The sequence below is a fragment of the Bombina bombina genome, chromosome 3, assembly GCF_027579735.1.
Source record: "Bombina bombina isolate aBomBom1 chromosome 3, aBomBom1.pri, whole genome shotgun sequence".
In the NCBI taxonomy this organism is placed as follows: domain Eukaryota; kingdom Metazoa; phylum Chordata; class Amphibia; order Anura; family Bombinatoridae; genus Bombina; species Bombina bombina.
Window position 1 is genome coordinate 634,834,622 of NC_069501.1, and position 25,974 is coordinate 634,860,595.

The 25,974-nt window shown below is 41.3% G+C and overlaps 1 protein-coding gene across 1 annotated transcript in view; it reads left to right on the forward strand.

Moving 5' to 3' along the window:
- MED13 (mediator complex subunit 13) overlaps positions 1 to 25,974 on the forward strand; it is a 1,182,528-nt gene that overhangs the window by 246,992 nt on the left and 909,562 nt on the right. The window contains exon 9 of the mRNA XM_053707341.1: positions 8,894 to 9,583. Coding sequence (XP_053563316.1) covers positions 8,894 to 9,583 — 690 coding nt within the window. The remainder of the gene's footprint in view (positions 1 to 8,893; positions 9,584 to 25,974) is intronic.

The window sequence follows — 25,974 nt, forward strand, 5'->3', positions numbered from 1 at the left end:
GTGGTTTTTTCTAAATAAAATATCAATTTATTTGTTCTGTTTATTTGTGAATAAAGATGGACCAAGAGGCCCTGCAGGATGTTACATGTTTATGTTTTAATGCTAACGTGGAACCACCAAGCCCTTTCTGTTCCTCATGTATTGAGAGAACTTTGCATTATAGGGATTTTTTCAGCGGAATTGGCTGTCTTTATTTTTATCCCTCCCTCTCTAGTAACTCTTGCGTGGAGTGCCACATCTTGGGTATTGATATCCCATACGTCACTAGCTCATGGACTCTTGCCAATTACATGAAAGAAAACATAATTTATGTAAGACCTTACCTGATAAATTAATTTATTTCATATTGGCAAGAGTCCATGAGACCCACCCTTTTTATGGTGGTTATGATTTTTTTGTATAAAGCACAATTAAAACATTTTCAAACGTTTCATATCCCTTATTTAAGGGATTATATTCAGTTGAATAATTTACCTTTTTTAGGGTTTTCATCTTTTCAGGACACTTAGATGTTTTGTGTAGGGGAGTTTTACAATTTTCCGTCATAGTGGGGAGATTTCCAGCTCTGACTGGTATAGCTCCTATTTATTTAATTCTGTGAAATACATTGTCCCATGTGACACCTGCTTTCTTCTACAATATATGACGAGTCCACGGATTTCATCCTCACTTGTGGGATATTAACCTCCTGCTAACAGGAAGTGGCAAAGAGCACCACAACAGAGCTGTATATATAGCTCCTCCCTTCCCTCCACCTCCAGTCATTCTCTTTGCCTGTGTTAGTAATTGGAAGAGGTAAAGTGAGTTGTTAGTTTAGATTCTTCAATCAAGAAGTTTTTTATTTTAAAATGGTGCCAGTGAGTACTATTTTTCTCAGGGGGAAATCGTCAGTCTATTGCTTCCCAAGAGGAGTGGAGACATCTTATTTTCTGCCCTGATGTTGATGATCTTGGCGAAAATGATCTAAGATCCATGATGGTTCCCACAGCACAGCTGAAGGTAGTGTGAGAAAATCTTCAGTGTGGAGAACCGTGTCTTGCTACAAGCAGCATTGAGGTATGTTCAGTCTTTTGTTTCTGGGGAGACTTGATGCATCAGAACAGGCTGACATTGTTCCAAATGTGGGGAAGGGTAGGCAGTATGCACTATATGAAAGGAAATGGTGTACCTGAAATCCCTTTATTTTATTTGCCAAAGTATGTAAATATACCTTTGAGGCTTATGTTGGGATGGACGCTGGGAGTTGCGGTTTGCTTAAGGGCTGTTAACTTTTTTGCTGGCCTGAAGGAGTGCAGTGTTACAATGTTGGCTGCATATACAAGAGGGCACATGGCTTATGTTTTTTCTTACAGTCGTCATGTTGTTTTTACTTGCGACCCATGCGGGTCTTAGTCAGGATTACAGTAATGCCCACGGTGGGCGGGGCCTATTTTCGCACGCTCAGACGCGCAGTATCATCCAGATCGCATAGCAAGCAGAGGCTGGGGCTCTGGTGGGGCCTAAGTGGTCTACAACTTATCGAAGGGGTTTTTAAGCTTATCATGCTACAGCATGTGCATTCCGGGGGCAGGTAGGCGCCACAGCAGAGCTGTGGCGTGGTGCAGGTGCCAAATTTAGATAATAAATAAATTCCTTTTTAATAGTTATATATTGTCTTCTTACATAAGCAAGTGGATGCAATACTAAGAGAGTTTTTTGGGCACTTTAAAATATTTTTTTTTTGTTCCAAACACATTTTTGCAGATTTCAGAAAAATTGTTGTGCTTTTAAACCTTAAAGGCGCAGTACAATATTTTTTTTTTTTTTTGGCATTAACTTTTTCGCATACAATTTGAATTCAGAGCTCAATATTTTAAGCAAAGTACGACTATTATTAATATTGCTAGTCTGTTTAACATGTCTGACACTGAGGAGGAAACTCCTTGCTCTGTGTTTAGATGTCACTGTGGAACCCCCTCTGTTTTTTTTGTCCCTTGTGTACTGAGAGGGCCTTATAATGTAAAGTAAAAATTTTATTTAAAGAAAATGTGTCTAAGGATGATTCTCAGTCTGAGGAGAATCAGGGTATACCGCTAACTTCTCCCCAAGCGTCACAACCTTTAACGCCCACCCAAGCTACGCCTGGTTCTTCAACCTGGTCTAATTCATTTACTCTGCAGGATATGGCTGCAGTTATGTCAACTACCCATACAGAGGTATTATCTAAGTTGCCAGTGTTACAGGGCAAACGCAGTAGGACAGAGGTCAATGTGAATGCTGAGTCCTCTGATGCTTTGTTAGCTATTTCCGATGTACCCTCACAGGGATCTAAATTGGGGGGTCAGGGAACTTCTGTCTGAGGGGGAACTTTCCGATTCGGGAAGTGCGTTACCTCAGACGGACTCAGTCTGTTACTTAGGGAGGTTTTAGCGACTCTGGATGACTGTGACCATATTGTGGTACCACCAGAGAAATTGTGTAAGATGGACAAATACTTAGAGGTACCTGCTTACACTGATGTTCTTCCGGTTCCTAAGAGAATCTCGGAGATTATTAAGAGGGAATGGGACAGACCGGGTATCCCGTTTTCAGCCTCTCCTAATTACAAGAAGATGTATCCCATATCTGACACTGTTCGGGACTCTTGGCAAACAGTCCCTAAGGTGGAAGGAGCTATATCTACCCTGGCTAAGCGTACAACTATTCCTATTGAGGACAGCTGTGCTTTCAAAGACCCTATGGATAAGAAATTGGAGGGTCTTCTTTAGAAATTGTTTATTCATCAGGGTTTCCTCTTACAACTAACGGCCTGCATTACACCAGTTACCACTGCGACAGCCTTCTGGTTTGAGGCCTTAGAAGAGTCCCTTAAGACTGAGACTCCTTTAGAGGATATTTTAGATAGAATTAAGGCTATTAAGCTGGCTAATTCTTTTATTACAGATGCCGCCTTTCAGATTGCCAAATTGGAGGCTAGGAATGCAGGATTTGCTATTTTAGCGCGTAGAGCGTTATGGTTAAAATCTTGGTCTGCTGATGTGTCATCTAAGTCAAAGCTTTTGGCTATTCCTTTCAAGGGTAAAACCCTATTCGGGCCTTACTTGAAAGAGATAATTTCTGACATTACGGGAGGTAAGGGTCATCTCCTACCTCAGCATAGAACTGCTAAACTGAGGGGTAAACAAAATAATTTTTGTTCCTTTCGGAACTTTAAAAGAGTCCCCTCTATTTCCTCTTCCTCCTCCGCCAAGCAGGAAGGGAATTTTGCTCAGGCCAAATCCGTCTGGAGATCCGACCAGACAAAAAGAGAGGCGTTCTTACGTTGTGTAAAAGACCTCTCTACTATGGGAGTAATTCATCCCGTTCCAAGACGGGAACAGGGACAGGGGTTTTACTCAAATCTTTTCGTAGTCCCCAAGAAAGAGGGCATGTTGCGACCCATTTTAGATCTAAAGAGTCTAAACAAGTTTCTCAGTCCCATCCTTCAAAATGGAGACTATTCGAACAATTCTACCATTGATACAGGAGGGTCAATATATGACTACCGTGGACTTGAAGGATGCATACCTTCATATTCCTATCCACAAGGATCATCATCAGTTCCTAAGGTTTGCCTTCCTGGACAAAAATTTTCAGTTTGTGGCTCTTCCCTTCGGGTTGGCCACAGCACCCAGGATCTTCACGAAGGTTTTAGGGTCCCTTCTGGCGGTTCTCAGGCCGAGCGTTTTATCTGGACGATATTCTGATCCAGGCGTCTTACCATCTGACAAAGTCTCATGCAGACATGGTTCTGTCCTTTCTGAGGACTCACGGGGGGAAGGTGAATCTAGAAAAGAGTTCATTAATTCCACAGACCAAGGTTCCCTTCATGGGAACTCTAATAGATTCCATATCCATGAAAATTTTCTTGACAGAGGTCAGAAAGTTAAAGATTCTGAATACATGCCGAGCCCTTCAGTCCAATCCTCGGCCATCAGTGGCCCAGTGCATGGAGGTAATTGGATTGATGGTGGCGGCAATGGACATCATTCCGTTTGCGCTTTTTCATCTCAGACCATTACAGCTGAGTACGCTCAGACAGTGGAATGGAGATTATGCAAATTTGTCTCCTCAGATAGATCTGGATCAAGAGACAAGAGACTCTTCTTTGGTGGTTGTCTCAGGATAATCCGTCCCAAGGGACGTGCTTCCGCAGATCCTCATGGGTGATGGTGACGACGGACGCCAGCCTTCTAGGTTGGGGTGCAGTCTGGAATTCCCTGAAGGCTCAGGATGTGTGAACTCAGTCGGAGTCAATTCTTCTAATCAATATTCTGGAATTGATAGCAATTTTCAATGCGCTTCTGGCGTGACCTCAGTTGGCTTCAGCCAAATTCATTCGCTTTGTCGGACAACATCACGACTGTGGCTTACTTCAGTCATCAGGGAGGAACAAGGAGTTCCTTAGCGATGACAGAAGTATCCAAGATAATTCGGTGGGCGGAGGCCCACTCCTGTTATCTGACAGCAATCTACATCCCAGGAGTGGACAACTGGGAAGCTGACTTTTTAAGCAGATAGATGTTTCATCCGGGGGAGTGGGAACTCCATCTGGAGGTCTTTGCCACTCTGATCCTCAGATGGGGCAGACCGGAGTTGGATCTGATGGCATCTCGTCAGAATGCCAAGCTTCCAAGATACGGATCCAGGTCAAGGGATCCTCAGGCCGAACTGATAGATGCCTTGGCAGTGCCTTGGTCGTTCAACCTAGCTTATGTGTTTCCACCGTTTGCTCTCCTGCCCCGGGTGATTGCTCGGATCAAACAGGAGAGGGCTTCAGTAATTCTAATCGCGCCTGCGTGGCCTTGCTGGACTTGGTATGCCGATCTAGTGGACATGTCCTCTCTGCCGCTGTGGAAACTTCCATTGAGGCAGGACCTTCTCATTCAGGGACCCTTCCAACACCCAAATCTAGTTTCTTTGCAACTGTCTGCTTGGAAATTGAACGCTTGATTTTATTTAAGCGGGGGTTCTCTGATTCGGTCATTGATACTTTGATTCAGGCATGTAAGCCTGTCACTAGAAAGATCTATCATAAGATATGGCGTAAATATCTTTTTTGGTGTGAATCCAAAGGCTACTCATGGAGTAGAGTTAGGATTCCCAGGATTCTGTCTTTTCTCCAAGAAGGATTGGAGAAAGGGTTATCAGCGAGTTCCTTAAAGGAACAAATCTCTGCTTTGTCAATTTTGCTACACAAACGTTTGGCAGATGTTCCAGACGTTCAGTCTTTTTATCAGGTTCTAACCAGAATTAAGCCTGTGTTTAGGCCAATTGCTCCACCCTGGAGTTTGAATTTAGTTCTTAATGTTCTTCAAGGTGTTCCGTTTGAACCCATGCATTCCATAGATATTAAATTGTTATCTTGGAAAGTTTTGTGTTTGGTTGCTTCGGAGAGTTTCGGAGCTTTCAGCGTTACAATGTGATTCGCATTATCTTATCTTCCATTCTGATAAGGTGGTTTTACGTACCAAACCTGGTTTCCTTCCTAATCAGGAAATTGTTGTTCCTACATTATGTCCTAACCCTTCTTCTAAGAAGGAGCGTATGTTGCATAACTTGGATGTGGTCCGTGCCCTGATGTTTTACTTGCAGGCGACTAAGGATTTCCGTCAATCTTCATTATTCATTGTTTTTTCTGGGAAACGTAGGGGTCAGAAAGCTACGGCTACCTCTTTCTTTTTGGCTGAAGAGTATTATCCGTCTGGCATATGAGGCTGCTGGACAGCAGCCTCCTGAAAGAATTACGGCTTATTCTACTAGGGCTGTGTCTGCAACTTGGTCGTCTCTTCACACTTTTTCCAAATTTTACGAATTTGATACTTTTGCTTCTTCTGAGGCTGGTTTTGGGAGAAAGGTTCTTCAAGCCAGTGGTGCCTTCCGTTTAGGTCCTTGTCTTGTCCCTTTCATCCGTGTCCTGTAGCTTTGGTATTGTATCCCACAAGTAAGGATGAAATCCGTGGTCTCGTCATATCTTGTAGAAGAAAAGGAAATTTATGCTTACCTGATAAATTAATTTATTCTACGATATGACGAGTCCATGACCCACCCTGTCATTTTTAAGACAGGTATATATTATATTTTTGTTAAACTTCAGTAACGTCTGCACCTTTAGCTTTCTTTTCTCTTCCTAACTTCGGTCGAATGACTGGAGGTGGAGGGAAGGGAGGAGCTATATATACAGCTCTGCTGTGGTGCTCTTTGCCACTTCCTGTTAGCAGGAGGTTAATATCCCACAAGTAAGGATGAAATCCGTGGACTCGTTATATCGTAGAAGAAATACATTTATCAGGTAAGCATAAATTTCCTTTTTATCTTTTCTAATGACTTTAATAGGTTTATTTTTAAGACTTCCTTTTGTATGAGTTTGTGCCCAGGTGAAGCACCTGGTTTCTCATCATTCTATTGTAGATTTTATATCAATTTTTTTTTTAATAATCTTTCATATTGAAGGGATTTCATTAATGAGATATATATTATTATTATTATTTTTCTTTTGGGACTCTAAGGTGTTTTCTTCTTATCTATTTCAAATAGGATTGCATATACCTAGGACTGTTGCATATTGTCCTATTTAAAATATTTTTTATTTAGCTCTTACATCTCTCTTCTGAGAATGGTGTTGGATCCTGTTTATCAGATTTCAATCTGATAATTTCTCTTCGGTGGTATATATCAACCACCAGGGAGGTATACAAAGGTCCTCAGCTATGAAGGTGGGGGACTAGTGTTCTTCAGTGGGATGGACAACTGTGAAGCAGATTATCCGAGTAGGCAGACTTGTCATCCAGGGGAGTGGGCCCTTCACCCGGAAGTATTTTCAATGATAACTATCAGAAGTTGGACCTGAGAACTTCCAAAATACAGATCAAGGGATCCGCAAGCAGTTCTGGTCGATGCTCTAGCGGTTCCAAGCCTAGATTCTCTGAAGCTGACTGCTTGGAGATTGATTGCCTAGTCTTGTCTAGACAAGGTCTTTCAGAAAAGGTTATTGATCCATGCTTCAGGCTCGTCAGCCGGTAACTTGCAAGATTTACCATAAGGTGTGGTGTAAATACCTTTTTTGGTGTGAATCTAGGTGTTTCTCTTGGAGTCAGCTGGGGGTTTCTCCCATTCTGTCCTTTCTTCAGGAGGGCTGGAGAAGGGCTTGTCAGTCAGTACTCTGAAGGATCAGTTCTCTGCCCTTTCAATTCTTTTACATAGACGTCTGGAAGACTTGCCAGATATTCTATCCTTTGTTAAGGCTTTGGTCAAAATCAGGCCTGTGTTTAAACCTGTTGCTCCTCCATGGAGCTTTAATCATCTTACGATTTTTCAGTAGGCTCCGTTTAAACCTATGCACTCTGTTGCTATTAAAGTATTATCTTGTCGCTATTCCTTCTGCTATTAGTGTCTCAGAGCTTCGGCTTTGCAGTGTGATTCCCCCTTGCCTCTCTTCTCTAGGGCTGTCTCTTCTTGTGCCTTAAAATTAAGGCTTCTCTGGAACAGATCTGCAAGACGGCCACTTGGTCCTCTCATTCTTTTTCCTAATTTTATGTTTTTGCCTCGGCTGAGGCTTCTTTTGGTCGGAAAGTTCAAGCGGTGGTGCCTTCTGTTTAGGTCCGCCTGTCTTGTCCTCCCTCTCTTCCATTCTGTGTTATTTAGCTGGAGTATTTGTTCCCACTAGTAATTAGAATGGATTCGTGGACTCTTCATGCCATTGGAAAGAAAACAAAATTTATGCTTACCTGATAAATTTATTTTTTTTCCTGGCAAGGAGAGTTCATGATCCGCCCTTAATTTACTTTAAAGACGTCTTTTGTCATTTTTTAAACCTCGGGCACCTCTATACCCTTTGTGTCATCTTCTCTTTCCATATTCCTTCGGCTGAATGACTGTGCGTTTATGGGAAGTTGGAGTGATAGTTAAAGGAACATGAAACCCGAAAATTTTCTTTCACGATTCAGATAGAGAATACAATTTTAAACAACTTTCTAATTTACTTCTATTATCTAATTTGTTTCATTCTCTTGGTATCATTTATTGAAGGAGCAGCAACGCACTTCTAGTTACTAACTGAACACACGGGTGAGCCAATTGACAATTGGTATATATATGCAGCCACCAATCTCTCCTGAGCTTGCCTAGATAAACCTTTCAGCAAAGCATAACAAGAGAAGGAAGCAAATTAAATAATAGAAGTAAATTGGAAAGTTGTTTAAAATTGTATTCTCTATCTGAATCCCGAAAGAAACATTTTGGGTTTTATGTCCCTTTAACAGCTTTGCTGGGGTGTTCTTTGCCTTCTGGTGGCCAGGAGTTTAATTCCTACTAGTAATTAGAAAGGATTTGTGGACTCTCCATGCCAGGAAAGAAAATAATTTATCAGGTAAGTGTATGTATGTATATATATATATATATCACACTTTTATGTTGCTTTTAAGTGTTCTTTCTCTTTAAGTGTCCTTAGTGTACATAATGTGTTTTTTTAGAAAGTTTTCCCATAAAACACATTACTTAGTCTATAGCTATCTTTGGGATTAGCACCTTGTGATCTCACCTGGTACAGGTCACAGATCTTATATAAAGTCTGCTACAAAGTACATACATAGTTATTAGTTTCGTTGTGGGACCTTAGTTCAGCTTTTATTTATTATAGCAGAAACTTTATAAGCAAACATGGATGCAGGGACTTTTTAACCCCATTTACAAAGTGACTTATATTCTTTAAAATTATTTATGCCCTAACATTTTGGAAGGTAGTTTACAACAAACATATTATTTGTGTTGTGCTTCAGTTAACATTAAGTATATATGTGATTCTTCATTTATTAACATTACGTTTGGCTGCTTATAGTGTTAACATGCAATCTATTTTGTGTATGTGTTTCTTCAGGCACAAAATTCTTAAACTGAGAAATTCATGTCAACCTGGACAAGTGATGCCTGTAGGTCCCCTGCAGCAGGCAGCTCAGAAGCACAAGACTAATGAAAAGCAGGAGAAAAGTGAAAAGCCACAGAAGCGCCCTTTGACACCTTTTCATCACCGTGCATCTCTTATTGAAGATATCAGTATGGAGACAGATACTTGTAGCCAGAGACTCAATATTAGATCTGAGGACCGCAGAGGCCGTTTCTCAAATATGCGACCCACCGATGTAGCAAAAACTCCCCAAATGCATAGTAATGAAATGGCAAGCTCTCCTCCTCCACCTCCTCTTAGTCCTCACCCCTGTGAAGTCATGGATGAAAGTGGTGAAACTATGAAAAACCCTTTGACTCCTCAGAGTCATCATTTCTATCAAATGTCAACACCGGACCCATTAATTCCTGCAAAAGCAATAGATGAGAGGATAGAAAGCATATCACAACCCTTTGCTCAGGGGTACCCTGATGTTTTAGAGACAACTATGTTTGTTGGCACAGCTGTGAATTTGGAGGAGGATGAAGGTGATAAAACATGGAAGTTTTACAGGGTTCCAAAGAAAAAGGAATCTGACTTTCTCCCACCTCAACTTCCAAATGATAAATTAAGAGATGACACACACGGATTTTCAGGGAAGGAAAGTGTAGCCTCTATTACAGAGTAAGTATTATGACTTCATCTTACCAATATGAATGTTTTTAATTTTTTTTTTTTTTAATAGTTCATAACTTCTAAATTTAAAATACATTGTGGTTTAACTAAAAACGAAAGAAAAAGCACTGTTTTCTTCTTAAACTAGAAGAGTCCACAACTGCATTTATTACTTTTGGGAATTCAGGACCTGGCCACCAGGAGGAGGCAAAGACACCCCAGCCAAAGGCTTTAAATACCTTTCGTCACAGGAGGTTGGCAGAGAAGTGTCGGAAGATTTTTATATAGCCTCTTATGGAGGGTAGTACTCTTCAAAATGGAACTGGAGTTTTAAGTAATCCTGTCAGCCTCTCAGTGAGAGCATGGATGAAAGTTAGAGTCCTGGAGATGCAGGGAGAGTCTTTCTGCAAAACCATCCCGACTCATGTTAACAGCTCCTTAGCAATCAGCGTTGACGAGTTTCACTGCCTGCTTTCTTCTCTCATGTCCATGTCAGAAGCGAGGCTACTATCTGTCACACTTGAAGGGCCGTGTTCCTGTTCCATGGCGTTGATTCAGTTAAGATAATTTCATTTTACTTCGATGATGTGAAAAAGTAATGTAAACGAAGAAGTCAGGGTCTCAGTGGGACTCCTTTATCTTTATAAGGAATCAAGGGTTAATATTTCCTGAGGGGTGTTATGGAACAGGGGGGACTTGAATCATGTTTATATTATTCTGTCTGCTAATGTGTAGTGTTACTTGGGCTCGTGGCTAGATCGGAACATAATGGTCTTTTCTTGTCAGGCTGCGCAGCCCTCATAGGCCTTGGCGTGCTTTTCTATGGCCTGCACGGTGCACCTTGTGACGAAGCGTGGTCACGCTTCTGTGCTCCATTTCCGTATTCCTGGCCGCGTGGTGACGGAGAGAGTCTGTTTCGCTAGGTCTCTGGGTCTCAGGAGGGGGTGAGTGCCCCATCCATTGGGGTTGTAAGGTGCCATTTTTTATTTTTCTGTCCAGAATTTATTTATACCAAGTTATGGAGGATTCTGACTTTGGAGACAGATGTCTCTGAGTCAGATTCTTCTTGTGAAGAGTATGAAATGGCCCGGGTAATCCATGCCCATCAGTTATGTTCCGAATGCCGCTCTAGAGTGCTCTCTTCTCCTGTTACAGGGAACTTGGAGTCCGCCGAGCCATCCGCCCTTGGGGATCCCATATCCCGTGCGACGCGTCACCTAGAACTTTCTTTGACTACGCAAGCAGGTGTCCCTAATGCCATTACCCCTTCTCTGGAAGGTGGCTTGTTTCCTCCAGAGGTTACAACATGGTTCCGCATGGCAATATCTATGGCCCTGGCGTATTTACATCTTCCTGAGGAGGTGTTGCTGATATACTGTCCGTGTTATGCTAACCGGGGCTCGTCAGGCGTGGGATCGCCTGGGTCAGATCAGCCATCTGGGGAAGCAGTCTCCCCTGAAGCTTCAGGGGCCCAACCCTCTGGGTTGTCAGTAAGTCTTGCTTTTTGTTATAGACTGGCACGCCTTCGTGTCCTGCTAAGGCATGTTTTGTCTTCTCTTCCAGACGGCAAGCTGGGTTAGATGTGTGGGATTGAGGTAAGCTCCTGGCCGTCTTCAGTTTTCCTTTCTCTTTTGGGTATCTTATTGCAGTTCTGAGCTGTGGAAGAATGGGGTCTCTGATTGGCTGGTCCTGTTGGTGTATCCATTCTTCTTGGGCGTTCACCTGCGGGTGCTGCTCTTCTTTTATTTGATCCGGTTAGGATGTATTATATTAATTTTTTAAGAAGCTCATGTCTGTTATGATTACTCCGTTTGGAAATATTTCTTCTCTGGAATTTGATACTAGTGATTTTGTGATCGCTTGGGCACTTCCACAGAATTCGCATGTTAAGGTGTTAGTACATTATGTCTTTAAATACTTTTATCGAGTCCTTGTGAGGGTCTCGAATTTTCTGTGGCCTGGTTCAGTTTGGAGTTTACTATGTAGCAGGCTGGTCCTGATATTTTTGTTCCTTACGGTCTATTTCATCCACGTGGTGCCGGTGTAACCGGCTGACCTGGCCGGGTGATGAGTTTATTATCTTGGTGTCTCTTTAGATCGAATAATCTTTTGCTTTTTGCTAAGAGTTTTGTGAAGTTAACCTTCCATGAGCTCCATAATTTTTTTTGAGACTCTGCCCTTGCATGGCTAAAACATGGTAGAGGAAGCCTTCGTTCCTAAATGTCAGGCTGGTTCTCGTTCTGCCTCGTGGGTGGCGGTCCAGAGCGGATCTTACTAGGTGTCAATCTGGGCTATTTCCCTCGTCTTCTGTTTTGAGTTTCTCCTCTTGGAATCTGTTTTCCTTGATGACGGTCTCTCTTCCTTTGGGTTGAGGTTGATGGGCCTTTTTTGTCCCCTCCCTTGGGGTTGACTTCGGGTCATCTGTTTCTAGAAGTTAAAGCCTTTTGGGTATTCTTTCGGGGTCTCGTCTGCTCCCATATTTTTGGGAGATGTACAGATTAGATTGTCTCCCCTCTTTCCTATGTCATCCCTGCTTAAGCGTTTGTGGGTTTTCTCCCGCCAGGGGCTAGGATACATGCTCCTTCCTCAATCCTCGAGCTGTAGGGGTGTTAAGGAAATGGATCCTGAGGATCTTGGAGACTTCTTTTAGCTTCTCTACCCAGTGGTTAGTTCCACCGCACCTGAAGCAGGAGGTTGTGGGCTCGATCCCAGGTAAAGCTCCTGTTTTTCCTCAGTCTTGTGATTCTGGTGACAGCTAGCATTCCTAAGCAGAGTTTTACATTTTCTCATACATTACTTAGTCTTTGGCCTTGGTTAAAATTGTCCCTAGAGCCTGAAGGCCTTCCAGAGTGGCTGCATGGCTTCACCATTGCCTATCACCCTTTATGTTGGGAGTTGTATCCCACTGTGGGTGTCCTAAGTTCTCTGTGTATAGGACATTTTAGCAAAAGTTCAGTGTCCAAGGTGTCTTGGATATCACTGTGATTGCATCACCTCTGGTGCAAAGTCTACTCTGGATGGGGTAACCTAGTGGTTCCTCAGGGGTTATAACATATTAGCCGGCTCCGAGTTTTCGGGTGTCTGGGTTTGTTTGTCCTGTCTTTGACTGGAATTTGTTGGGGTCTGTATTCAGATCCCTCAGGACTGTGTCGGGACGGCCCAGTTTCCCGGTTCCGGGACGTCTTCTGGTCCTACGGGCGTATTTTTCTCTCTTGCAGGGAGATTTAGAGTTCTTAGTGGCCGGATGATTTTTCTTTCGGTAATGTCCTTTTGAGCTCCTCTACAGCTTATGCTCACCCCCGCTGTGATAAGCCTGATGGTTTGCTTAGCTGTGTGAGCGTAAGGTTTGCAGTTTGAGATCAACTGCAGCCATTTGCAACTTGATTGTGTGCTAGCAAGCTGTTAAGTTCTGGCTTCAATTTCCCTCCCTTTGGGGGTGAATTTGATATCCCATAGTATCCACCTGGTGCTTGGAGGTTTTCTTTATTCCTCTGTTTAGTGGGGTTGTTCCCCCTGCCTTGCGTGCGGGATGTCAGTGTGTAGGGATGGACTTCTGGTGCCATGCCTTTACTGTAGTACAGTAGAGGGTCTCTCTTGGGAGTGCCCTTCGTCTTCAGGAAGGGGGCTGTGTCTGGGTTCTGAAACCCGAGCTCTTTGGGGGGCTGGTCCCCTCCCTTTTTCCTTCCTGCAGTTCCTGAATAGCCAGCTATAGTAGCCTGATGGTTAGCTTAGCTGCCTAGCAAGCGGAAGGTTTGCAGTTTGAAACCAGCTGCAGCTACTTGCACCTTGAATGTGTGCTCACAAGCTGTTTATGATTCGGGGTACTTTTAATCCATTAGACTTTTGGACATTATCAGTCACTTTGGTGCCTGGGTCAATTGCCAGAGCGAGAGTCAGGGATCTGTTGGATCTGTGGATCTTAGCCGTGTATCACAGTTATTGTAAACCTTCTTTAGGGTGAGGCTTCATGGTTGATCCCTCCTTGGCAGGTAGTTTTTTCTACTGGGTTCGGGTCCTTCCTTTCCTCTGTTTTGGAAGGTCCTGCTCTGTTTTTCGGAGTAGTTCTTCTGAAGAAGGTCCTGTGCGGTTGCATAGCTAGGGTGGAGACCTGTGGTCGCTAAGTACTTATTTGTAGCAGGACGCCTATGGGTTGTAGGAGCATACTCAGATATCTGATGCTGTTTCTCAGCGGCTCCCGGGGACAGTTTGTCTTTCAGTTGCTTTATTCTTGGTGCGAGTAAGTGCTCTGTGTAGGGGAGGGATTTTTCTTTCCTCCTCTTCAGTTCTCAGGACGTTTCTTGGCCCTTGGTTTGAGGTGGAGGGGGCTTTACAAGTTCTCGCTTTGCTGGGTCGGCAGAATCTTTTTATAGGTGCCCTCTTCCTCCTTGTTCACTCTTTTTCTTGGTCCTAGTTACTTTGGTTTCTGGGGGTCCTTTCGGACTCATTTAGCTGAGTTTTTTTGTCTTCCCTGCTGGGGGTATGTGGAAATTTCCCCTTTCTTCTATAAAGGTAAGACGAGTCCACGGATTCATCCTTTACTTGTGGGATATTATCCTCCTGTTAACAGGAAGTGGCAAAGAGCACCACAGCAGAGCTGTCTATATACCTCCTCCCTTAGCTCCACCCCCCAGTCATTCTCTTTGCCTACTCTAAGTACTAGGAAGGGTAAAGTGAAAGAGGTGATAAAATATTAGTTTTTAATTTCTTCAAGCAAGAGTTTTTTGTTTTAAATGGTACCGGTGTGTACTATTTACTCTCAGGCAGCAGATGGATGAAGACTGCTGCCTGGAGGATGATGATCTTAGCATTTGTAACTAAGATCCAGTGCTGTTCCCACAGAGGCTGATGAGTACAGGAAACTTCAGTGTGAGGAACATTTTCATGCTATGCAGCAATAAGGTATGTTCAGTCATATTTTTCTGGAGAGAGTGTATTTCAGAAAGGCTGACATTATACCCAGGAGGGTAAGGGTAAGCAGTAATCCTAGAGCTAATAAGAAGGGCATTACTATGCTTGCATAAGGGGCCAATTACAAAAATGGTTGACACTGAGTTGTAAATGTTTGTGGGCAAACGTTTTTATGAACTGGGAGTGCTGTTAACGTTTTGTGGGCAATAACGTTTTGGGCAACTTTATTGAGGGTACACTTGCCTTATTTTTTGGGTCTCAGAACCTACATGGCTAGTTAAAACCGCTCTGGTGCGGTTCTTTGAGGCTGTAGAGACATCGAGTGAGATGGGCGGGGCCTATTTTCCCGCCTCAGATGCGCAGTTAGTTTCTCGCAGCAAGCTCTAACTCCTGAGGGCTCTGGTGGATGTTTTGGGCCAAATCGAAGCTTTAACCCCACATTTACTATCCCTGAGGGCAGGTAGGGCCACAGCAGGGCTGTGGCAAGGTGCTGAGGGTGTTTTTTCCGGATTTAGGCCTAATTTCAATCCGGTTTACACATTAAAGGGTTAAATGTTATAATTCCTTGTGGGGCAATCTTAACTACTTAACTTAAATATATTGTGTCTGCTTGCAAAATTTTGAAAAATTTGGTGCATTTTAAGGCTGTTTTGCAGAACGTGTATGCTTTTTTTTTCTCTTAAAGGCGCAGTACCGTTTTTTTAAGATGGTTATTTTTTTCACTAAATAAAGTGATTTCATGCTTGTTTGTAGTCATTACTAGCCTGTTAAACATGTCTGACATTGAGGAAAGTCAATGTTTAATATGTTTAGAAGCCATTGTGGAACCTCCACTTAGAATGTGTCCCTTATGCACTGAAAGCTCAATAAATTGAAAAAAAAAAACATATTTTAGCTACTAAAAGTATGTCGCAGGATGATTCTCAGTCAGAAGGGAATCCGGTTATGCCATCTAATTCTCCCCAAGTGTCACAACCATTAACGCCCGCACAAGCGACGCCAAATACTTCTAGTGCATCTAATTCTTTCACCCTACAAGATATGGCCGCAATTATGAATACTACCCTCACAGAGGTTTTATCTAAGTTGCCTGGGTTGCAGGGGAAGCGCAATAGTTCTGGTGTGAGAACAAACGCTGAGCCCTCTGACGCTTTATTGAGTAATTGTAGCAACCGTGACTCCCAATTATCCAAGGATGATGTCGCTGTGGAGAGTGTGTTGGCTAAGAGTCCCCTTTTCTAGTAGCATTGTCATATTCTAGTTCTGTTGAGTATAGACATGAGCTGAATGCAAGGTAGTACCTCTTAATGTATCCTGTGTGATCCCTTATTTATTCTTAAGGCGCAACATGGTTGGGAAGATGGCTGCTCCCTGATGTTCTCTGTGATGTGCGTCACTTGGTTATATCACTTTAATCAAACTTTCTTTCATGTAATTGGCAAGAGTCCATGAGCTAGTGACGTATGGGATATACAATCCTACCAGGAGGGGCAATGTTTCCCAAACCTCAAAATGCCTATAAATACACCCCTTACCACACCCACAATTCAGTTTTACAAACTTTGCCTCCTATGGAGGTGGTGAAGTAAGTTTGTGCTTGATTTTTTTATGATTTCTAGTATGATAATGGCTTCTAAGCATTCTGAAGCCCAATTCCTCTGAGTACAGTGTTTGTCAGAGGGATGTGAAGAGAGTATCGCCTGTTTGATTTTATGGTTTTCCTTGCAGGAAATCTTTTCAAGGGTTCTCTGTTATCGGTCGTAGGGATTCATCTCCTACCTGCCTTTTCAGATTGACGATATACTCTTATATACCATTACCTCTGCTGATAGCTTTCAGTACTGGTTTGGCTATCTGCTATATGTGGATGGGTGTCTTTCGGTAAGTATGTATCATTATTTTAAGACACTCTCAGCTATGGTTTGGCGCTTTATGTATTAATGTAAAGTTTTAAATATATGTATTTCTTTCCTGATAAATTCATTTATTTCAAATTGGCAAGAGTCCAAGAGCTAGTGACGTATGGAATATACATTCCTACCAGGAAGGGAGAAGTTTCCCAAACCTCAAAATGCCTATAAATACACCCCCACCACAACCACAATTCAGTTTTACAAACTTTGCCTCCTATGGAGGTGGTGAAGTAAGTTTGTGCTAAGATTTCTACGTTGATATGCGCTTCTCAACATTCTGATTTATCTATCTCTGATGAGTATCTATCTGGTTCAGAAGATTCTGCCTCAGATATTGACACTGACAAATCTTCATACTTATTTAAATGGAGTATATTCGTTCCTTATTGAAAGAGGTGTTGATTGCATTAGATATGGAGGAGACTAGTCCTCTTGATATTAAAACCAGTAAACGTTTAAATTCAGTTTTTAAACCTCATGTAGTTATTCCAGAGGTTTTTCCAGTTCCTGATGCTATTTCAGATGTGATTTCTAGGGAATGGAATAGACTGGGTACCTCTCTTACTCCTCCTTCAAGGTTTAAGAAACTGTACCCTTTGCCGTCTGATAGATTGGAGTTTTCGGAAAAGATCCCCAAAGTTGATGGGGCCATCTCTACTATTGCTAAACGTACTACTATTCTTACGGCAAAAGTACTTCTTTTAAAGATCCTTTAGATAGGAAACTTGAATATTATCTAAGGAAAGCTTATTTATGTTCAGGTCATCTTCTTAGGCCTGCTATTTCTTTGGCTGATGTTGCAGCTGCTTCAACTTTTTGGTTGGAAACCCTAGCGCAGCAAGTATCAGATCATAATGTGTATAGCATTATTAAGTTAATTCAACATGCTAATAATTTCATTTGTGATGCCATTTTTGATATCATCAGAATTGATGTCAGATATATGTCTTTAGCTATATTAGCTAGAAGAGCTTTATGGCTTACATCTTGGAATGCTGATATGACTTCTAAATCAATGTCTTTTCAAGGTAATAAATTATTTGGTTCTCAGTTAGATTCAATTATTTCAACTGTCACTGGGGGGAAGGGAGCTTTTCTTTCATGTAATTGGCAAGAGTCCATGAGCTAGTGACATATGGGATATACAATCCTACCAGGAGGGGCAAAGTTTCCCAAACCTCAAAATGCCTATAAATACACCCCTCACCACACCCACAATTCAGTTTTACAAACTTTGCCTCCTATGGAGGTGGTGAAATAAGTTTTTGTGCTAAGATTTCTACGTTGATATGCGCTTCTCAGCATTGTTGAAGCCCGATTCCTCTCATAGTACAGCGAATGTCAGAGGGATGTGAAGGGAGTATCACTTATTGAATACGATGATTTCCCTAACGGGGGTCTATTTCATGGGTTCTCTGTTATCGGTCGTAGAGATTCATCTCCTACCTGCCTTTTCAGATCGACGATATACTCTCGAATTACCATTACCTCTACTGATAACTGTTTCTGTACTGGTTTGGCTATCTGCTATATGTGGATGGGTGTCTTTTGGTAAGTATGTTTTTTATTACTTAAGGCACCCCAGCTATGGTTTGGCACTTTATGCATTTATATAAAGTTCTAAATATATGTATTGTACTTATATTTGCCATGAGTCAGGTTCATGTATTTCCTTCTGCAGACTGTCGGTTTCATATTTGGGGAATATAAACATCTTTTAAAAATGAAATTTCTTTCTTACCTGGGGTTTAGTCTTTTTCAATTGACTACTTCTTACAAATTGCGGGCGGTATTAGGCCCGCGGGTGCGACAAATGCTAAACTTTATTGCGTCATTTTTTGGCGCGAAACTTTTTTTGGCGTGAAAAGATACGTCTATGACACAAGTTCGTCATTTCTGGCGTCATACTTGACACCGAGACCTTTCACACGGTTGTGTCATTAGTGACGCAAGTGTGTCATTTCCGGTTATTTTTTGGCGCCAAAAAAGTTTAGTTACGTTGTGCGTCATTTTTTGGCGCCAAACTTTTTCATTATTTCAATACCCCATTGATGTTTGCCTCTTGATTTTTTCTCTATCAGAGGGCTATGCTATTTGCATTTTTCCCCATTCCTGAAACTGTCATAAAAGGAAATAGATAATTTTGCTTTATATGTTGTTTTCTCTCTTACATTTTGCAAGATGTCTCACTTTGACCCTGCCTCAGAAGCTTCTGCTGGAACATTGCTGCTTGACATCGGTTCTACAAAAGCTAAGTGCATTTGTTGTAAAGTTGTAGAAATTATGTCGCCGAATGTCATTTGTAATAGTTGTTTTGGCCAGCAAAATTTATAGAGTTTTCGGAAAAGATCCCCAAAATTGATGGGGCTATTTCTACTCTTGCTAAACGTACTACTATTCCAATGGTAGATAGTACTTCCTTTAAGGATCCTTTAGATAGGAAGCTTGAATCTTATCTAAGGAAGGCCTATTTATATTCAGGTCATCTTCTCAGACCTGCAATTTCTTTGGCTGATGTTGCGGCTGCATTAACTTTCTGGTTGGAGAATTTAGCGCAACATGAATTGGATTCTGACGTATCTAGCATTATTTGCTTACTGCAACATGCTAATCATTTTATTTGTGATGTTAGATCCATGTCTTTAGCTATATTAGCTAGAAGAGCTTTGTGGCTTAAATCTTGGAATGCTGATATGACATCTAAATCTAGATTGCTATCTCTTTCTTTCCAAGGTAATAATTTATTTGGTTCTCAGTTGGATTCTATTATTTCAACTGTTACTGGGGGAAAGGGAGTTTTTTCTGCCTCAGGATAAAAAACCTAAGGGTAAATCTAAGGCTTCTGTTTTCGCTCCTTTCGTCAGAATAAGGAACAAAAACTCAATCCTCCCCCCAAGGAATCTGCCTCCAATTGGAAGCCTTCCTCAAATTGGAATAAATCCAAGCCTTTTAGGAAACCAAAGTCAGCCCCTAAGTCTGCTTGAAGGTGCGGTCCTCATTCCAGCTCAGCTGGTAGGGGGCAGATTAAGGTTTTTCAAGGATATTTGGATAAATTCTGTTCAAAATCAATGGATTCAGAGCATTGTCTCTCTAGGCTATCGAATAGGATTCAGAGTAAGACCTCCTGTGAGAAGATTTTTTCTCTCACGTATCACAGTAGATCCAGTAAAAGCTCAGGCTTTCCTGAAGTATGTTTCAGACCTGGAGTCTTCAGGGGTAATCATGCCAGTTCCTCTTCTGGAACAAGGTTTGGGGTTTTATTCAAATCTATTTCATTGTTCCAAAGAAGGAAAATTTATTCAGACCAGTTTTGGATCTGAAAATTTTGAATCGTTATGTAAGAGTACCAACTTTCAAGTTGGTGACTATAAGGACTATTCTGTCTTTTGTTCAGCGAGGACATTATATGTCCAAATATAGACTTGCAGGATGCATACCTTCATATTCCGATTCATCGAGAACATTATCAGTTTCTGAGATTCTCTTTTCTAGACAAGCATTACCAATTTGTTGCTCTTCCATTTGGCCTAGCAACCGCTTCAAGAATCTTTTCAAGGGTTCTGGGTGTCCTACTCTCTGTAATCAGAGAACAGGGTATTGCGGTGTTTCCTTATTTGGACGTTATCTTGGTACTAGCTCAGTCTTTACGTACTGCAGAATCTCACACGATTCAACTAGTGTTGTTTCTTCGGAAACATGGTTGGAGGATTAATTTACCAAAAGGTTTCTTGATTCCTCAGACAAGGGTCACCTTTTTAGGCTTCCAGATAGATTCAGTGTCCATGACTCTGTCTCTAACAGACAAGAGACGTTTAAAATTGGTTGCAGCCTGCCGGCACCTTCAGTCTCAGTCATTCCCTTCAGTGGCTATGTGCATGGAAGTTTTAGGTCTCATGACTGCAGCATCGGACGCGATCCCCTTTGCTCGTTTTCACATGAGACCTCTTCAGCTTTGTATGCTGAATCAATGGTGCAGGGATTATACAAAGATATCACAATTAATATCCTTAAATCCCAATGTACGACACTCTCTGACATGGTGGATAGATCACCATTGTTTAGTTCAAGGGACTTCTTTTGTTCGTCCAACCTGGACTGTGATCACAACAGATGCGAGTCTTTCAGGTTGGGGAGCTGTTTGAGGATCTCTGACAGCACAAGGGGTTTGGAAATTTCAAGAGGCGAAATTTCCAATAAATATTTTAGAACTCTGTGCAATTCTCAGAGCTCTTCAGTTTTGGCTTCTGTTAAAGAGAGAACCGTCCATTTGTTTTCAGACAGACATTTTCACATCAGTGGCATATGTCAATCATCGGGGTGGGACTCACAGTCCCCACGCTATGAAGAAGTATCTCGAATACTTGTTTGGGCGGAATCCAGCTCCTGTCTAATCTCTGCGGTGCATATCCCAGGTGTAGACATTTGGGAAGCGGATTATCTCAGCCGCCAGACTTTACATCCAGGGGAGTGGTCTCTCCATCCAGATGTTTTTTCTCAGATTGTTCAGATATGGGGTCTTCCAGAGATAGATCTCATGGCCTCTCATCTAAACAAGAAACTTCCCACATACCTATCCAGGTCCAGGGATGTTCAGGCGGAAGCAGTGGATGCGCTGATACTTTCTTGGTGTTTTCATCCTGCTTATATCTTCCCGCCTCTAGTTCTCCTTCCAAGAGTGATTTCCAAAAATCATCATGGAACAATCATTTGTGTTGCTGGTAGCGCCAGTATGGCCCCACAGGTTTTGGTATTCAGAACTGGTTCGGCCAGTTGCCCGCCTTGGCCACTTCTGTTACGGCCAGACCTACTATCTCAAGGTTTTCCATCAGGATCTCAAATCATTAAATTTGAAGGTATTGAAATTGAACGCTTAGTACTAAGTCAGAGGTTTCTCTGACTCCGTGATTGATGCTATGTTTCAAGCTCGTAAATCAGTCTCTAGGAAGATTTATTATAGAGTTTGGAAAACTTACATTTCATGGTGTTCTTCTCATAAATTCTCCTGGCATTCTTTTAGAATTCCTAGAATTTTTCAGTTTTTTCAGGATGGTTTGGATAAGGTTTTGTCTGCAAGTTCCTTGAAAGGACAAATCTCCGCTCTTTCTGTTTTATTTCACAGAAAGATTGCTATACTTCCTGATATACACTGTTTTGTACAGGCTTTAGTTCGTATTTCTCCTCCTTTGAGTCTTAATTTGGTTCTGAAGGCTTTACAGGCTTCTCCAGTTGAGCCTATGCATTCTTTGTACATTTAATTACTTTCTTGGAAAGTGGTGTTCTTTTTGGCTATCTCTTCTGCTAGAAGAGTTTCTGAGCTATCTGCTCTTTCTTGTGAATCTTTCTGATTTTTCATCAGGATAAGGCGGTTTTGCAGACTTCATTTGAATTTTTACCTCAGGTTGTGAATTCTAACAACATTAGTAGAGAAATTGTTGTCTCTTCCTTGTGTCCTAATCCTAGGAATCCTTTGGAAAGATCCTTACATTCTTTGGATGTGGTGAGAGCTTTGAAATATTATGTTAAAGCTTTTTGATTCATTAAGCTTATTTGGAGTCGGGTCAAGCCCCGCCTCAGAGAATTATAACTCATTCTACTAGATCAGTCTCCACTTCGTGGGCTTTTAAGAATGAAGCTTCAGTTGATCAGATTTGCAAAGCAGCGACTTGGTCCTCTTTGCATACATTTACTAAATTCTACCGTTTTTATGTATTTGCTTCTTCGGAAGCAGTTTTTGGTAGAAAAGTTCTTCAGGCAGCTGTTTCAGTTTGATTCTTCTGCTTCTGATTTAAGTTTTTTTCTTTCTAAAATGAAAATAAACTATTTTTTTGGGTTGTGGATTAATTTTTTCAGCGTTATATGGCTGTTTTTATTTTATTCCCTCCCTCTTTAGTGACTCTTGAGTGGAAGACTCCACATCTTGGGTATTGATATCCCATATGTCACTAGCTCATGGACTCTTGCCAATTACATGAAAGAAAACATAATTTATGTAAGAACTTACCTGATAAATTCATTTCTTTCATATTGGCAAGAGTCCATGAGGCCCACCCTTTTTATGGTGGTTATGATTTTTTTGTATAAAGCACAATTATTTCCAAATTTCCTTTGTTGATGCTTTCTACTCCTTTCTTTATCACCCCACTGCTTGGCTATTCGTTAAACTGAATTGTGGGTGTGGTGAGGGGTGTATTTATAGGCATTTTGAGGTTTGGGAAACTTTGCCCCTCCTGGTAGGATTGTATATCCCATATGTCACTAACTCATGGACTCTTGACAATATGAAAGAAATGAATTTATCAGGTAAGTTCTTACATAAATTATGTTTTGTTGCTCTTCCTTTTGGCCTAGCAACAGCTCCAAGGATCTTTTCAAATGTTCTTGGTGCCCTACTCTCTGTAATAAGAGAGCGGGGTATTGTGGTGTTTCCTTATTTGGACAATATCTTGGTACTTGCTCAGTCTTTACGTTCTGCAGAATCTCACACAAATCAACTAGTGTTGTTTCTTCAAAAACATGGTTGGAGGATCAATTTAAAAAAAAGTTATTTGATTCCTCAGATATGGGTAACCTTTTTAGGTTTCCAAATAGATTCAGTATCCATGACTTTGTCTCTAACAGACAAGAGACGTCTGAAATTGGTTGCAGCTTGTCGGAATCTTCAGTTTCAATCATTCCCTTCAGTAGCTATGTGCATGAAGGTTTTAGGTCTCATGACTGCAGCATCGGACGCGATCCCTTTTGCTCGTTTTCACATGAGACCTCGTCAGCTGTGTATGCTGAATCAGTGGTGCAGGGATTATACAAGGATATCACAATTAATATCCTTAAATACCAATGTTCAACTATCTCTGACTTGGTGGTTAGATCACCATCGTATAATTCTAGGGGCCTCTCTTGTTCGTCCAACCTGGACTGTGATAACAACAGATGCGAGTCTTTCAGGTTGGGGAGCTGTCTGGGGATCTTTGACAGCGCAGGGGGTTTGGAAATCTCAAGAGGCGAGATTACCAATCAATATTTTGGAACTCCGTGCGATTCTCAGAGCTCTTCAGTTTTGGCCTCTTCTGAAGAGAGAACCGTTTATTTGTTTTCAGACAGACAATGTCACAACCGTGGCATATGTCAATCATCAAGGTGGGACTCACAGTCCTCAAGCTATGAAAGAAGTATCTCAGATACTTGCTTGGGCGGAATCCAGCTCCAGTCTAATTTCTGCAGTCCATTTTCCAGGTATAGACAATTGGGAAGCGGATTATCTCAGTCGCCAGACTTTACATCCGGGAGAGTGGTCTCTTCACCCAGATGTGTTTTTTCAGATTGTTCAGATGTGGGGGCTTCCAGAAATAGATCTGATGGCTTCTCATCTAAACAGGAAACTTCCCAGGTATCTGTCCAGGTCCAGGGATCCTCAGGTGGAAGCAGTGGATGCGTTGTCACTTCCTTGGAGTTATCTTTCCGCCTCTAGTTCTTCTTCCAAGAGTGATTTCCAAAATCATAATGGAGTGTTCGTTTGTACTGCTGGTGGCTCCATCATGGCCACTCAGGTTTTGGTATGCAGATCTTGTTCGGATGTCCAGTTGCCAACCTTGGCCACTTCCGTTAAGGCCAGACCTTTTGTCTCAAGGCCCTTTTTCCATCAGGATCTCAAATCATTAAATTTGAAGGTATGGAAATTGAACGCTTAGTGCTTAGTCATAGACGTTTCTCTGACTCAGTGATTAATACTATGTTGCAGGCTCGTAATTCTGTGTCTAGAAAGATTTATTATCGAGTTTGGAAGACTTACTTTGGTGTTCTTCTCATAAATTCTCTTGGCATTCTTTTAGAATTCCTAGAATTTTAGTTTCTTCAGGACAAATCTCTGCTCTTTCTGTTCTGTTCCACAGAAAAATTGCTAATCTTCCTGATATTCATTGTTTTGTACAGGCTTTGGCTCGTATTAAGCCTGTCATTAAATCAATCTCTCCTCCTTGGAGTCTTAATTTGGTTTTGAGGGCTTTACAGGCTCCTCCATTTGAGCCTATGCATTCTTTGGACATTAAACTACTTTCTTGGAAAGTGTTGTTCCGTTTGGGCATCTCTTCTGCTAGAAGAGTTTCTGAGCTATCTGCTCTTTCTTGTGAATCTCCTTTTCTGATTTTTCATCAGGATAAGGTGGTTTTGCGGACTTCATTTGAATTTTTACCCAAGGTTGTGAATTCTAACAACATTAGTAGAGAAATTGTTGTCCCTTCCTTGTGTCCTAATCCTAAGAATCCTTTGGAAAGATCCTTACATTCTTTGGATGTGGTGAGAGCTTTGAAATATTATGTTGAAGCTACTAAATATTTCAGGAAGACTTCTAGTCTATTTGTTATATTTTCTGGTTCTAGGAAAGGTCAGGTTTCTGCTATTTCCTTGGCTTCTTGGTTAAAGCTTTTGATTCATCAAGCTTATTTGGAGTCGGGTCAGGCCCCGCCTCAGAATTACAGCTCATTCTACTAGATCAGTCTCCACTTCTTGGGCTTTTAAGAATGAAGCTTCAGTTGATCAGATTTGCAAAGCGGCGACTTGGTCCTCTCTGCATACATTTACTAAATTCTACCGTTTTGATGTATTTGCTTCTTCAGAAGCAGTTTTTGGTAGAAAAGTTCTTCAGGCAGCTGTTTCAGTTTGATTCCTCTGCTTATGTTTTAAGTTTTTCTTCTCATTTAAGAATAAACTTATAATTTGGGTTGTGGATTAATTTTTTTAGCGGAAAATGGCTGTTCTTTATTTTTATCCCTCCCTCTCTAGTGACTCTTGTGTGGAGTTCCACATTTTGTGTATTGATATCCCATACGTCACTAGCTCATGGACTCTTTCAAATTACATGAAAGAAAACATAATTTATGTAAGAATTTACCTGATAAATTCATTTTTCATATTGGCATGAGGCCCACCCTTTTTATGGTGGTTATGATTTTTTTGTATAAAGCACAATTATTTTTAAATTCCTTTGTTGATGCTTTTTACGCTTTTCTTTATCACCCCACTACTTGGCTATTCGTTAAACTGAATTGTGGGTGTAGTGAGGGGTGTATTTATAGGCATTTTGAGGTTTGGGAAACTTTGCCCCTCCTGATAGGATTGTATATCCCATACGTCACTAGCTCATGGACTCTTGCCAATTTGAAATAAATGAATTTATCAGGTAAATTCTTACATAAATTATGTTTTTGATGAATTAAAGTGCCCCTGTTTTTAATTGAATTTTTAAAAACCGGGCACTTAAGCATCAAAATTTACATTCACTTTAAAATACAGAAAAATGGGGAAATATAAAAGTAAAATATATCCTGTATTTATCTTGTGCATACTTAATTTTTGTTTTATTGTTTTGGTTGGTATTATTGTTTCTCACTTTTATTAAAGTTGGTGTGTTACAGTAACAACCTTTTTATTTTATATGAAAATCAATAAATATAAATAATAAAAGTAAATTTTATTGCAATGTCTTGCGCTGTAATTAAATATTGTAGATTAACATCCCTTTAAATGTAGCTAAGTGAACAGTAACCTCTTTGTGAAAACAAACTATTGTCTAGAAAGCAAGCACAT